General features: G+C 36.8%; 2 protein-coding genes across 2 annotated transcripts in view; one reads left to right on the top strand and one right to left on the bottom strand.

The window, feature by feature from the left end:
- The window catches only part of LOC124716799, a 73,033-nt gene extending 61,605 nt beyond the window's left edge, over positions 1 to 11,428 (bottom strand). The window contains exon 1 of the mRNA XM_047243347.1: positions 11,043 to 11,428. Coding sequence (XP_047099303.1) covers positions 11,043 to 11,387 — 345 coding nt within the window. The 5' untranslated portion in view covers positions 11,388 to 11,428. The remainder of the gene's footprint in view (positions 1 to 11,042) is intronic.
- Positions 11,429 to 11,510: 82 nt separating this feature from the next.
- Positions 11,511 to 12,912, top strand: LOC124716991 (dynein light chain Tctex-type 1). Its single transcript, XM_047243614.1, has 3 exons — positions 11,511 to 11,893; positions 11,967 to 12,126; positions 12,314 to 12,912. Exons 1-3 carry the CDS (start codon positions 11,867 to 11,869, stop codon positions 12,460 to 12,462), a joined length of 336 nt encoding a protein of 111 aa, XP_047099570.1. The 5' UTR covers positions 11,511 to 11,866; the 3' UTR covers positions 12,463 to 12,912.
- The last annotated feature ends 874 nt before the right edge of the window (positions 12,913 to 13,786 follow it).

Genomic DNA, 13,786 nt, shown 5'->3' on the forward strand with positions numbered 1-13,786 from the left:
AAAATGGCATTCATTGTTCCACATTAAACTCTCTTTAGCGCAAAAAGGGGTGATTTTAGGCCTTTATGTAGGCTGTTCTTATTCCTAGTATTGTTACTACATATTGAGCTATTGGTTGGAAATAGAGATGTATTACCTGCAACAAATTTCATTAAGGAATAAATATACTGAGAAGCAGTGGTTAGAATAAAAAAGTTCCTTGAACAGTTTTCTACATGATGTTCTAGAATTTACACCACAAATGATTCTTATCATATGATTTGCACCCTGAAAATTTTTGAAGTATCAACCATCCACAATACAGCTCTTCCATTTAAATTAATAGTGATTTTATCCTATTCTGTCACTTGTTGCCCTGAATTGTTTTACAACATTCCATACAGCCCTAAGTCTGTTGTTGACATTACTAATTTCTGACATAATGTGCATGTTTCTTGATTTTTATTAACTTTTCTTAGAAACTTAAGCAGTTTTTGTAGTGCAAGTACTGCAAGACGTTTATTTGTTTTTTTCAACAGATATAATTCACTTTTCCTTTCACAAGAAAATTGACAGCAAAGACCTGCCAAATTACATAAATTATTACTTTATAAATACTTCCCAAGCACTTAAGTTAAATTTTACAAATCAGGATACATTTAGGCTTTGCATACCAGTGTCCAGCATGAGGTTAATTCCAACAAATGAACATGAGGTGGTAGAGGTAATTAAAAGCCTCAAATGCAAAATGTCAGCTGGTGTAGATGATGTTCCATTGTCACTTGTAATCTGCAGTGGTTCACAAATTGTAAAGCTCTTGGCTCACAATGTTCATTTATCATTCACTGAGGGTGCATTCCACAAAAGATTTAAAATACTGAAAGTGATACTTTTATTCAAGTGTGGAAATGGGCATAAAGCTGAAAATTACTGACCCATTTCACTACTCTCAAAGAATGTAAGACATTAATGAGAGAACGAATCCTCAAGTACTTAGATCAGGGTTTGCCAAACTGTGTTCCACAGAACACTGGTGTTCTGCGGGAAGCATATAAGTGCTCCAAGAAAAAAATTAATAACATGATACTTCCTTTTTTTCGACATTTGGACTGTACTACTTTATTAAAATTGTATTATTATTTCTTTGTCATTAGTTACGATATCAAACTGAAGTCATCACTGAATAAAATAAGTTCTCATTAAAAAAAAAAAAAAAATACTAACTTTCAAAATAAACAAAGTGTTCCATTGAAGTACCAGTATTCTTAACGTGTTCTGTCAGACGAAACATTTGGGAATGTCTGACTCAGATGACCACAGCCTACTGAATAATAATCAGTATGGCTTTCGAACAGGTGGAAGTATGGAAACAGTGATAAATGATTACACCAATGGAATAGTAATTTGGATAACAATAGTAGTGTTGCAGGAGTTAATTTAGATCTTTCTAAAGTTTTAGATATGATTAGTCATCAAATCCTTTTAGATAAGTTGGATTCAATGAGGTAAAGGGAATAGAAAACAAGTGGCTTCAATCACATTTGCATAACAGATTACAAGTTATGGAGCTCACATCAACTCGTGCTAATCATAAAGTCAGACTAATATTTGACGCAAGGAAAGTCAAAATAGGTTTACTCCAGGATAGCGTTTTAGACTCCCTTCTGTTCTTTATTTATATAAATGATATGCACGCCTCACACACTGCAGCCGAGATCACGTTCTTTGCAGATGGTGTTAGTGTAACAGTGAGTGATATCAAGTAATCCTCATCCGCTCCCACAGATAAAGTCCTTAAGTCCTCGCATTCATGGTGCAATGCCAACAAGCTGACATTAATTGTGAAGAAAACAAACTATATACATTATGGGAAGACAAATCAAAACAAAGATCTCCATATGGTACTGGGCACAAATGAATTAGACACGGTATGCTGCACAGAACCTTTAGGAAAATATGTTGATCAAGATTTAAATTGGGAAGACCATGTAACTAATCTCTCCCAGAAACTCAGTTCCCATGTTTCGCTCTTGGAATTCCAAAATTTGCTCCTCAGGCGATGCTAGAATGGCTTGTTTTAGTTACTTCCAGTCCCTTGTAGCTTATAGAATAGTTTTCTGGAGAAAAATTAATAGTCAATTAAATAATATTTTTTACATTACAGAAAAGAGCTATTCGAATTTTGTCAGATAGCTCGGCAAGGGCTCACTTCAAGCCTGAGTTTAAAAAGACGTGTTTACTTACTATACCCTCCTTGTGGTATATGTGGTTGTAGGACACCACCCATCTGCTTTGAGCTATGATGTAATTGCACTATGTAGCAATTTGTTGAGTGACATCATTTGTTTTGGAATGAAAGTGAAATGATGATGCAGACCGCATGGTGCATGAAGCGATGGCTTGCTCTAGCACTGTAATTATGTGGCAGTGATGTGTTTGTGAGATAGGTTATTGTGTCATGTAGTGTACTGCAGTTTTCACAATGTGAAGTGTGCAAAATTACATAGTGGCATATACAGGGTGTTACAAAAAGGTACGGCCAAACTTTCAGGAAACATTCCTCACACACAAACAAAGAACGGATGTTACGTGGACATGTGTCCAGAAATGCTTAATTTCCATGTTAGAGCTCATTTTAGTTTCGTCAGTATGTACTGTACTTCCTCGATTCACCGCCAGTTGGCCCAATTGAAGGAAGGTAATGTTGACTTCGGTGCTTGTGTTGACATGCGACTCATTGCTCTACAGTACTAGCATCAAGCACATCAGTACGTAGCATCAACAGGTTAGTGTTCATCACAAATGTGGTTTTGCAGTAAGTGCAATGTTTACAAATGCGGAGTTGGCACATGCCCATTTGATTAGCATGGCGCAATAGCCGTGGCGCGGTACGTTTGTATCGAGACAGATTTCCAGAACGAAGGTGTCCCGACAGGAAGACGTTCAAAGCAACTGATCGGCATCTTAGGGAGCACGTAACATTCCAGCCTATGACTGGCGACTGGGGAAGACCTAGAACGACGAGGACACCTGCAATGGACGAGGCAATTCTTCGTGCACTTGACGATAACCCTAATGTCAGTGTCAGAGAAGTTTCTGCTGTACAAGGTAACGTTGACCACGTCACTGTATGGAGAGTGCTACGGGAGAACCAGTTGTTTCCGTACCATGTACAGCGTGTGCAGGCACTATCAGCAGCTGATTAGCCTCCACGGGTACACTTCTGCGAATGGTTCATCTAACAATGTGTCAATCCTCATTTCACTCATGTCAGTGCAAATGTTCTCTTTACGGATGAGGCTTCATTCCAACGTGATCAAATTGTAAATTTTCACAATCAACATTTGTGGGCTGACGAGAATCCACACGCAATTGTGCAATCACGTCATCAACACAGATTTTCTGTGAATGTTTGGGCAGGCATTGTTGGTGATCTCTTGATTGGACCCCATGTTCTTCCACCTACGCTCAATGGAGCACGTTATCATGAATTCATACGGGATACTCTACCTGTGCTGCTATTACAAGTACGACACAACATGTGGTTCATGCACGATGGAGCTCTTGCACATTTCAGTCGAAGTGTTCGTGCGCTTCTCAACAACAGATTCGGTGACCGATGGATTGGTAGAGGCGGACCAATTCCATGGCCTCCACGCTCTCCTGACCTCAACCCTCTTGACTTTCATTTATGGGGGCATTTGAAAGCTCTTGTCTACGCAACCCTGGTACCAAATGTAGAGACCCTTTGTGCTCGTATTGTGGATGGCTGTGATACAATACGCCATTCTCCAGGGCTGCATCAGCGCATCAGGGATTCCATGCGACGGAGGGTGGATGCATGTATCCTCGCTAACGGAGGACATTTTGAACATTTCCTGTAACAAAGTGTTTGAAGTCATGCTGGTACGTTCTGTTGCTGTGTGTTTCCATTCCATGATTAATGTGATTTGAAGAGAAGTAATAAAATGAGCTCTAACATGGAAAGTAAGTGTTTCCGGACACATGTCCACATAACATATTGTCTTTCTTTGTGTGTGTGAGGAATGTTTCCTGAAAGTTTGGCCGTACCTTTTTGTAACACCCTGTATATTGTGCAGAATTTTGTCATGTAAAACAGAATATGTCATAAAATTTAACCTGTACTCTTAGATGCCTGTGTTGTTGTTATAGTCTTCAGTCCAGAGACTAGTTTGATGCAGCTTTCCATGCTATTCTATCCTGTGCCAGCTTCTTCATCTCCAAGTAACTACTGTGACCTACAGCCTTCTGAATCCACTTAGCGTATTTATCTGTTGTCTCACTCTACAATTTTTACCCTCGGGTCATTCCATGTCAAGTCACCTAGGCCTTGACACCAACCATGTCAGATTTTGATGAAACTTGGTACAATTACTTCTTTTATCATCATGAAAGCACTTGTAAAATTTTTTTTGCTCTATCTCTTATAGTTTTTTTAATAAATTTTTTAGATTTGGCATTGTTTCAGCAGTCGGAAATCTTAACTTAAACATGTCCTCACAACTAAAAAAATAAAAAAAATTGTATATTAAAGAATACTCAAGATTTTTTTTTTAGCTAACAGATGTTTAGATTTACAAAAACTGCAATATCTAGTGTCTCAGACCTGACAGAAAGCTCAAATTTGTTTTAAAATACTCTTAATTGTATAGGCTATTACATAAAGGAAAAGTTATGTTGGCTTTTTAACCTGTTTAATAGTTATCTAATTTTTTAAAATAATATTAATTATATTTTAAAAATAAAAAGTACCAAGTGACTTAGACACCGAAAATAAGTTTTTGTCTTCTTGGAGTAACAATGTACCCTTGGATTTTGTTTTGATACTCCTGTGTTTTGAAGTAAAAAATTATTACAGTGTTAAATAAAGCTTGGATAGTATTTTATTAAGTTTATTTGAACTTTCAGTAAGTACCGTTACTTACTTTACAGAGATTCTTTTCCAATATCCTATAAAAGTAACCAGAACAGTAATCAGACCAAAAGTGAAATCAGTATGTCAGATATTCAAACCTGTAGCGTAGGGTTATTTAAGAAATCTGACTGTTTCCAAACAACCTACACACCTTCAAAAAAGTTACAACTGGTATCTGAACTGAGTGAGGAAGAAAAAGATTTGATCCACTTACGATCTGGAATTAATCTGTGTGAATTTAAGAATATACATTCACACCACAGCTACTACTTTTTAAATGTTTTTGAAAAGTATCAAACAACATGTGTAGACCCACTAAAAAAACACAAAAAGCCCATCAAAAAATTGTTGAGAAGTGTAGGCTTGGATCTTTCTAAACAATTACTGACAAAAAATATTAGCATAAAACCTGGACAAAAGCTTTGCTCAACATGCCATACCTTTTGAGGAAAAGTTAAGAGTTGAAGTCAATGAAAGTGAAACAGATGATGAAGTCATGGTTGAATTAGAATCATTTGAATCCAGAAATGAATCACTAGTACAAACAAACATTGCTCTTGATAATTTAGGCTTAACACCAATAAAGCTTCATGGCTTGTCAGAACAAAGTAAAGGGTCTTATTTTAAAAGGAAGGTTAGCAGTATTGAAAAGACTGCAAAAAAGGCAGTTTCAAAGGCATTAAAATATGATGCACCAAGTTCTGATGATGACGAAGAAGATACAAGTGTGGTTGAGAAAGCAAAGGATTTTTATGTAATGATTTCTCTTATGAAAGAGAAGATTTCATCTGTTGGGAGGTCTAGAAAAATCCAGATTCTGACCTTGGCTCCAGATTCTTGGAGTCGAAATAAAGTGATGAAAGAATTTAATGTGAGTGAGTACATGGTGCGACAAGCTAGAAAGCTAAAATCTGAAAAGGGTATTTTGGAAACTCCTGGTCCAAAAAAAGGTAAAACTCTTTCTGAAAATACAGTAAGACTTGTAACAGATTTTTTATGAAAAGGAGTGCTACCTGGAACAAAAGACAAAGTAAGCGTACAAAAAAATGTGTATATGCAAAAAAGACTCATTTTGCGTAACTTGATAGAACTCTATTATTCTTTCAAATGGGAGAATCCCGAGGTAGAAGTAGGATTTTCAAAATTTGGTTTCTTGAGACCTAAATGGTGTATCCTTGCTGGTGCTGCACGCACACACACTGTATGTGTATGCAGTATCCACCAGAATGTTAAACTATTACTGGATGCTGTGAAAATTGAAGAATCTTATAAAGACCTAATTAAGATGCTTGTGTGCAACACGGAAAACCAAAACTGCATGCTACATCATTGCGACAGCTGTCCTGCAAATACTGCACTAACTGAGTACTTAACTGAAAAACTAAGTGAAGATTATGATTTAGAAGAAGAAATTGTAATCAGTCAGTGGGTTAACACAGACAGGGCAGAAATGATCAAACAGTCTATCAGTGTTGAAGACTACATTTCTTTATTGGTTAGGTCATTGGACAAGCTCACCCCACACTCGTTTATAGCAAAATCCCTATCAGCAGCCCTTCAAAAGATTGAAAGAAGACCCACCACCCAAAACAGCAATTATTGTGATGGATTTCAGTGAAAATTATTCCTTTGTTATACAAAATGAGACCCAAAGCTACCACTGGAATAGAGGTGGTTCTACTCTACACCCAGTTGGAGTTTTTCTAAGAAATGAGGAAAACAATGTTTTTGTTTCCAACCACTGTTTTATTAGCGATGACCAAGAACATGACACTGGTTTTGTTAACTTTGTACTAAAAGAAATTACAAATTGGCTGTCATTACATCATACTGACATTGACTCAGTTCACTACTTTACAGATGGTTGTGCTGGGCAGTACAAAAATGTAAACAGTTTTAAAAATTTGACTGAACACTTGAGAGACTTTAATTCGAAGGCCCAACACTCTTTTTTTGCAACAAGTCATGGGAAGTCAATTTGTGATGGCCTAGGAGGAACTATTAAAAGAATTTTAAGGAAAGCCAGTCTACAGCTTTCAGACAAAGAACAAATAATGACAGCAATCGATGTGTACAAGTTTTGTGAAAAGAATATTGAAAACATTCATTTTCACTTTATTGACAAAAAAGAAGCTGATTTGCTACGGTTAAAACTAGAAAAAGGTTTTTCAGCAACCCGAACCATTCCTGGAACAAGAAGTTTTCATAACTTCAAACCACTTCCAACAAACAACCTTGAAATTAGAAGGACTACAGATAGTGTAAAACCCTCCTTAGTCTTTTCTTTCCATTCTTCTTCTGATTGGGTTCATGTTGAACCATCCATAAATAGCTATGTGGCTGCAAATTATGATGGTAACTGGTACTTTGGACTGGTAAAAACAATATTCAATGATGAAGAAGATGCAGAAATTCTATTTCTACATCCTTCAGGACCAGCTGCATCATTTTATTGGCCTGAAAGAGAAGATTCTTGCATAGTGCCTTTGGAGCACATAGTCTGTGTAGTACACGCACCTCAATCAAGCGGCACTGGAAGAATGTATTACTTCAAAAAAGACTGTATCAAAAGAACTGAAAGCTCTTGGATGAAGTGGAAAAACAGTTTGAATCAGCATTAATGTTTATTAAAAAGACAAAATTACTCAAAAAATTCAATGTTTCAAGCAATCAGTTGGGTTATACATAAGTGTCATAAGTACACATCTTTGTACATAATTCTAATGTAATCTACTATAATTAATAAACATGTTAAAAAGCAATCATTATTTTTGTTTTATCAAGTAGCCTATATGTTTAAGAGTAAATTAAAACAAATTTGAGCATTCTATCAGGTCTGAGACTCTAGATATTGCAATTCTTATAAAACAAAACATCCGTTCAAAAAAAAAAAAAAAGAAAAAATACATATATATTTTTTTCATAGAAAATATTAATATATTTTAATAGTATCATTTTTATCTTCAAATATGTATAATAAATAAACTTGCTGCAAAAATTCATGATGTTATCTAAAAGAGTTTTTAAGATAAGCAATTTTAAAGTTTTGAATACAAATTAAATTTACCATTTCCGAAGGTTCGGAAAACGCAAAACATAAAAACTTTAAAAATGTATAAAAAAACTATAAGAGATACAGCAAAAAAAATTTGCAGGTGTTGTCAGGATGGTATTAGAACCATTTGAGCCAAATTTCATGAAAATCTAAGGAGGTGGGTGTAAAATTTATTTTTTATTGGGTGATTTGACATGGAATGACCCCCTCCACACTTCACTCTAGTACTAAATTGGTGATCCCTTGATGCCTCAGAATGTGTCCTACCAAACAACCCCAGCCTTTATTCAGGTCGTGCCACTAATTCCTCTTCTCCACAATTCTATTCAGCACCTCATTAGTTATGTGATCTAACCATCTAATGTTCGACATTCTTCTGTAGCACCACATTTCGAAAGTTTCTATTCTCTTCGTGTCTAAACTATTTATCGTCCATTTTTCACATCCATACATGACTATGCTCCATACAAATACTTTCAAAAAAGACTTCCTGGCACTTAAATACTCAATGTTAACAAATTTGTCTTCTTCAGCAACACTTTCCTTGTCATTGCCAGTCAACATTTTATGTCCTCTCTACTTCTACCACCATCAGTTATTTTGCTTCCCGAATGGCAAAACTCATTTACTATTTTAAGTGTCTCATTTCCTAATCTAATTCCCACAGCACCACCTTCGATTTAATTCGATTACATTCCATTATCCTCATTTTTCTTTTGTTGATGTTCATCCTATATCCTCCTTTCAAGACACTGTCCATTCCATTCAACTGCTCTTCCAGGTACTTTGCTGTCTGATGGAATTACAATATCATTGGCAAACCTCAAAGTTTTTATTTCTTTTCCATGGATTTTAATTCCTACTCCAAATTTTTTTCTTTCCTTTACTGCTTGCTCAATATACAGACTGAATAACATCGGGGATAGGCTACAAACCAGTCTCACTCCCTTCCCGACCACTGCTTCCCTAATGCCCCTCAACTCTTAGAACTGCCAACTGGTTTCCGTAAAAATTGTAAATAGCCTTTCACTCCCTGCATTTTACTCCTGTCACCTTCACAATTTGAAAGAGAATATTCCATTCAACATTGTCAAAGGCTTTCTCTAAGTCTATAAATCGCAAAACATAGGTTGTAATGTCAGTATTGCCTCACGTGTTCTGACATTTCTACAGAATCCAAACTGATCTTCCCCGATGTTGGCTTCTACCCGTCTCTCCATTTTTCTGTAAAGCACTGGTGTTAGTTTTGCAGCCATGACTTATTAAACTGATAGTTCGGTAATCTTCACACCTATCGACACCTGCTTTCTTTGGGACTGGAATTACATATTCTTCTTGAAATCTGAGGGTATTTCATCTGCCTCATTCATCTTGCTCACCTGATGAGTGTTTTGTCATGGCTGGCTCTCCCAAGGCTGTCAGTAGTTCTAATGGAATGTTGTCTACTCCCGGGGCCTTTTTTTTTACTTAGGTCTTTCAGTGCTGTTTCAAATTCTTCATGCAGTATCGTATCTCCCATTTCATCTTCATCTACACATTCTTCCAGTTCCACAATATTGTCCTCAAGTATATCACCCTTGTATAGACCCTCTATATAGTCCTCCCATCTTTCAGCTTTCCCTTCTTTGCTTAGGACTGGTTTTCCATCTGCTCTGTTGACATTCATAAAGGTGATTCTCTTTTCTCCAAAGGTCTATCTAAATTTTCTACACAAACATACACACATGCATGTACGCACATGCGCACACACGTCTGCAGTCTCAGACAACTGAAACCACACTGTGAGCAGCAGCACCGGTGCGTGATGGGAGTGGTGACTGGGTGGGGGTAAGGAGGCTGGGAAGGGGGAGGCATAGTATGATGGGGGTGGAGGACAGTGAAGAGCTGCAGTTTTTCATTTATTTACTTGTTGTGCACATTGCACTTACAATGTAGATGATGTATGTTGTGAATCCCCTTCCAACTGCATACCAAGCAAAGTAAAAATCCAGTACTGGATTCACATTTGAGAGGACCAGGGTTTATTTCCCATCGGCCATCCTGACATGGGCTTTCCATGGTTTCTCATTGTCGCTAAAGTTAATGCTGGGATGACTCCTACGATAAGGCTACGGTCAATTTCCTGCCCTTTCCTCACCTTCTCCTACCCTATTTGTTAATGTTTTGTATGTATATACAGTTTCTGTAATGCTTCTGACATGTCCAATATTATTGTACTAAATGATCTATGGACAAATATATAAATAAATGAACAAGATACTTGAATCCCTCTAATGATCCATGGTTCTTTATATGGCTGTCATATGTCCTTTCCAATTAACTTACAAATTTATCATGGAATAGATTAAATTTTATTTCAGCATTTGATTCATTATAAATTTCATCCCAGATAGTAAACTATTATTAATAATGTCTGTCCTGTTACTGGGTATATGGCTTTTTTTTTTTTTAGCTTCAACAAAGAAAACATCAGTTAGGGGCCTACTGTCTTTACCTACTCGTGCTGGAAAGTTAATTACAGAGATCAAATTGTAGTAACATCAAGAGTTTCTTGCAGCATGTTAATGGGTATACTTCCACATTTTCAGGACTATAGAACATACTTGAATATCGCAGTTGCTTAAGTCTGCTTAATTTTCCTTCTGCACACTGTACTGTTTGATGTGGATCAATTCAGCAGTTACTTGGTCTCCTCAGTGGTATGTGAACACAATTATACAGGAAAAACAATTTTCCACCTGAAATGTCTACTTTGTGAATATCTACCCACATTATTTTTTCAGTCATTAACTACGCTTGTATTTTATTATGTAAATAAGCTCATCCTCAGGCTCTGACTTCTTAATGCAACTGTAAAGTACGTCACCTATTACCGTTCAACATCTGAATTAGGAGAAAGTAGTTGGGTCTAAACTCATCACTTCCACACGACAAACCCTAATACCGTGCTAAAAATCTCTTCTGCTGTACATTTAATACTTGTTTTTGTATAGAGAATATTGTAAAAGATTTGAAGTTTATTAGTGAGAAAAGATGTGTTACTGTTAAACAAAATGCCAGCAAAACCCGTACCTCGAGAACTTTTATTCTGCAAAATCCAGTGTGGTTGTTGTCAGTCTTATTTTTGCGGATCCAAGAGTCGCCCTCACGTTGGATCCACATTGAGACATCGCCGGCTTTACTTTGCGAGATCAAATAACTTCCAGAACGAAGTAACTGTAGACAAGGAGAACGGATATTCGGCAAATATGATCGTTCTGGTCTCAGAGTTTTTAGATCGTACCAGAATATCTGGCCATCTCCACTACCAATTAACAAATAATTTTCGTAAAACAGGAGGCAATGAAGAGGACTTTGTTCTTCACTCCAACCATAAGGCCTAAAGGCATATAACGGAATCGGTTTTCCTTTTGACATAACCTAATTCCCAATCTCAGGCCACTGCTTGAAATTCAACAGCGCGCCGACTATGCACTTGTTCCTTGCAGTTTGGCCAACATCTGTGCCGACTGTCAACACACACAACATTGTGGTATACAGGTATAGGTCGGTATAGTACGATTTTCGCTGAAGAGTACGTAGTATATACTACCTCAATGTAAGCATTCTCCTAAGTCACAGATACGCAGCTGCATTTCACAATACACATGCCACACGTCTGTTTTTCTGTTTTCTCTATATCAAAGCTCAATCAAAGATAAATATAGTATCACAGGAATTTCTTTCCTTCAAGTTTAACCAAAGTTAAACATTGTACATAGACCACACTACCACATGAAAACTGTCAGTCTGTCACGAATCCTAACAAACTACATTAACTACAGGAGGTGTGAGTGGCGTTGAGAGATATGTGTTGTATCATTATTGTACAACAGCGCTATACTTGTTGAAGTAAAATGACTATGGATGACGCAGCAGAAGAGGTAATTGTGACTTCATTTCAGTTCATGCGATATCCTCTAATATTGAAGTTTTCATTATTGTAACTTTTTCCAGTTCGTCGTTGATGAAGTCAGTGCAATTATTAAAGAGGCTATAGAAGTTTCTATAGGTGGAAATTCGTATCAGCACAGCAAAGTTAACCAGTGGACAACAGCAGTCGTGGAAAGTTGTTTAAACGGCTTAGTAAAATTGCACAAGCCGTATAAGTATATTGGTAAGTGCTTATTCTCATTTACTGTTAGGTAGCCCGATGTAACTGTCGATGCAGTAGTAACGTATTTGACAAAATAAAGTTGTTTGCTGTTACCGCCAGTCTTACTCTATTAAAATGCAACTGTTATGTGTGTATTACTAGTACGATCCTAGGACGCCGAAATACTAATGTATTTACATTTTTGCAGTTACATGCACGATTATGCAGAAGACAGGAGCGGGTCTCCACACTGCAAGTTCCTGTTACTGGGACAATGCCTCGGACGGGAGCTGTACAGTCCGTTGGGAAAATAAGTCTATGTACTGCATCACGTCAGTGTTCGGTCTTGCAGCATAAAACAAATGTTATCAGTCTCCAGCCATTGATGCCAGGTTTCACAGAACTGATGCATATTCTCTCTATTTAGTTGTCTTACCAATCATAATTTGGCGCTATATGTGGAAATTTAATGAGAGCACTAACTATTTCTAGAGTGACAATTCTGTACACACCAACCTTATAATATTAAATGATGAGTTAAGGCTTTGTTATAGTGGAAGATGTTTTAGATGTGTCTATACAGAACTGATTTTCATTCCAGTTCTGAGACTTCACAGCAGCTTGTGCATTATACACACACATATGAGCATTGTTCTCCATAAAAGTAATAAATGATCAAGCAATGTAATAATTTTACTGAATTTATGTAGCAAAAGTTTCATAAGTATTAATTAATTTTGTGTATTACTTGTGAGACACTCATAAAGAAAATAATAAAAAGAAACTAAGAATGTGCACAATGCTGAATGAAGTTTCATTTATGTCTAGAATTTCCAAAGAATATGTTTCAGTGATTAGTTCATCACTCTGACAATGCTTTTCATAAACTAATGCTTAGACACTTGTAGTGATTGTTTGAGAAAGTGGTTTATTAAATACCTGTTCTATAGTACCCCATCATTTGATGAATTATGTGAGCAACAGTGTAGGTGTATATGCAGTGGAGTTCAAATTGTGCTGAAACAAAGTGAGTAAAATTTCCTTTGTCTGCAGTACGGCAAGTCACTGCTTTCGGCGACATAGCTTCTTCCATATTTCTACAGTTAGTGCTCAGTTTGTGTTTACTTTGGACAGACTAGACATTAAATTCTGAAATGGGATAATTTGCTACTCACCACATATGAGGCATTGAATGGCATACAGACACATTGGATAAAGACCGTTGCTGCCTCATTGATATCAGACAGCAGCATTTATCTGCCACTGGTTAAAAAAAAAACATTGTCTTCACCTTCGACCGACTTTGCCATGCTTTTTTCGACTGTGGTGAACCTGGAATCTTCCGCTGCGAAGACTGCACTTTGGTTTCCGGAGCATATCCATATACCCACAATTCATCACCTGTAATTACCCTATTTAACAAATCTGGGTCTTTAGTCTAATTAATCAGTTCTTGGCACACTTCAAGTTGGTTTTGTCTCGGTCACTTAACACTTTTGGAATGAAGTTTGCGGACACTCAATGTATGTTCAAATCTTCAGTTAAAATTGACTGAATCGCATAGAAACTTAAAAGTTCATCAGCCGTCTCCCTAATTGTAAGTCTGCAACCAGGGTGCTCAAAGTTGCAAACTTTCACAGCATTTTCATTCGTTTTTGAGGTGGAAGTATGGGCGGACAGT

The sequence above is a fragment of the Schistocerca piceifrons genome, chromosome 9, assembly GCF_021461385.2.
Source record: "Schistocerca piceifrons isolate TAMUIC-IGC-003096 chromosome 9, iqSchPice1.1, whole genome shotgun sequence".
NCBI classification, from domain to species: domain Eukaryota; kingdom Metazoa; phylum Arthropoda; class Insecta; order Orthoptera; family Acrididae; genus Schistocerca; species Schistocerca piceifrons.

Bases quoted from the DNA above. Each gene is read 5' to 3' on its own strand.
- LOC124716991 (XM_047243614.1), top strand. From the start codon at position 11,867: ATGACTATGGATGACGCAGCAGAAGAG. The intron at 11,894-11,966 runs GTAATTGTGACT...AACTTTTTCCAG, and splicing joins TGGATGACGCAGCAGAAGAG to TTCGTCGTTGATGAAGTCAG. The intron at 12,127-12,313 runs GTAAGTGCTTAT...ACATTTTTGCAG, and splicing joins CAAGCCGTATAAGTATATTG to TTACATGCACGATTATGCAG.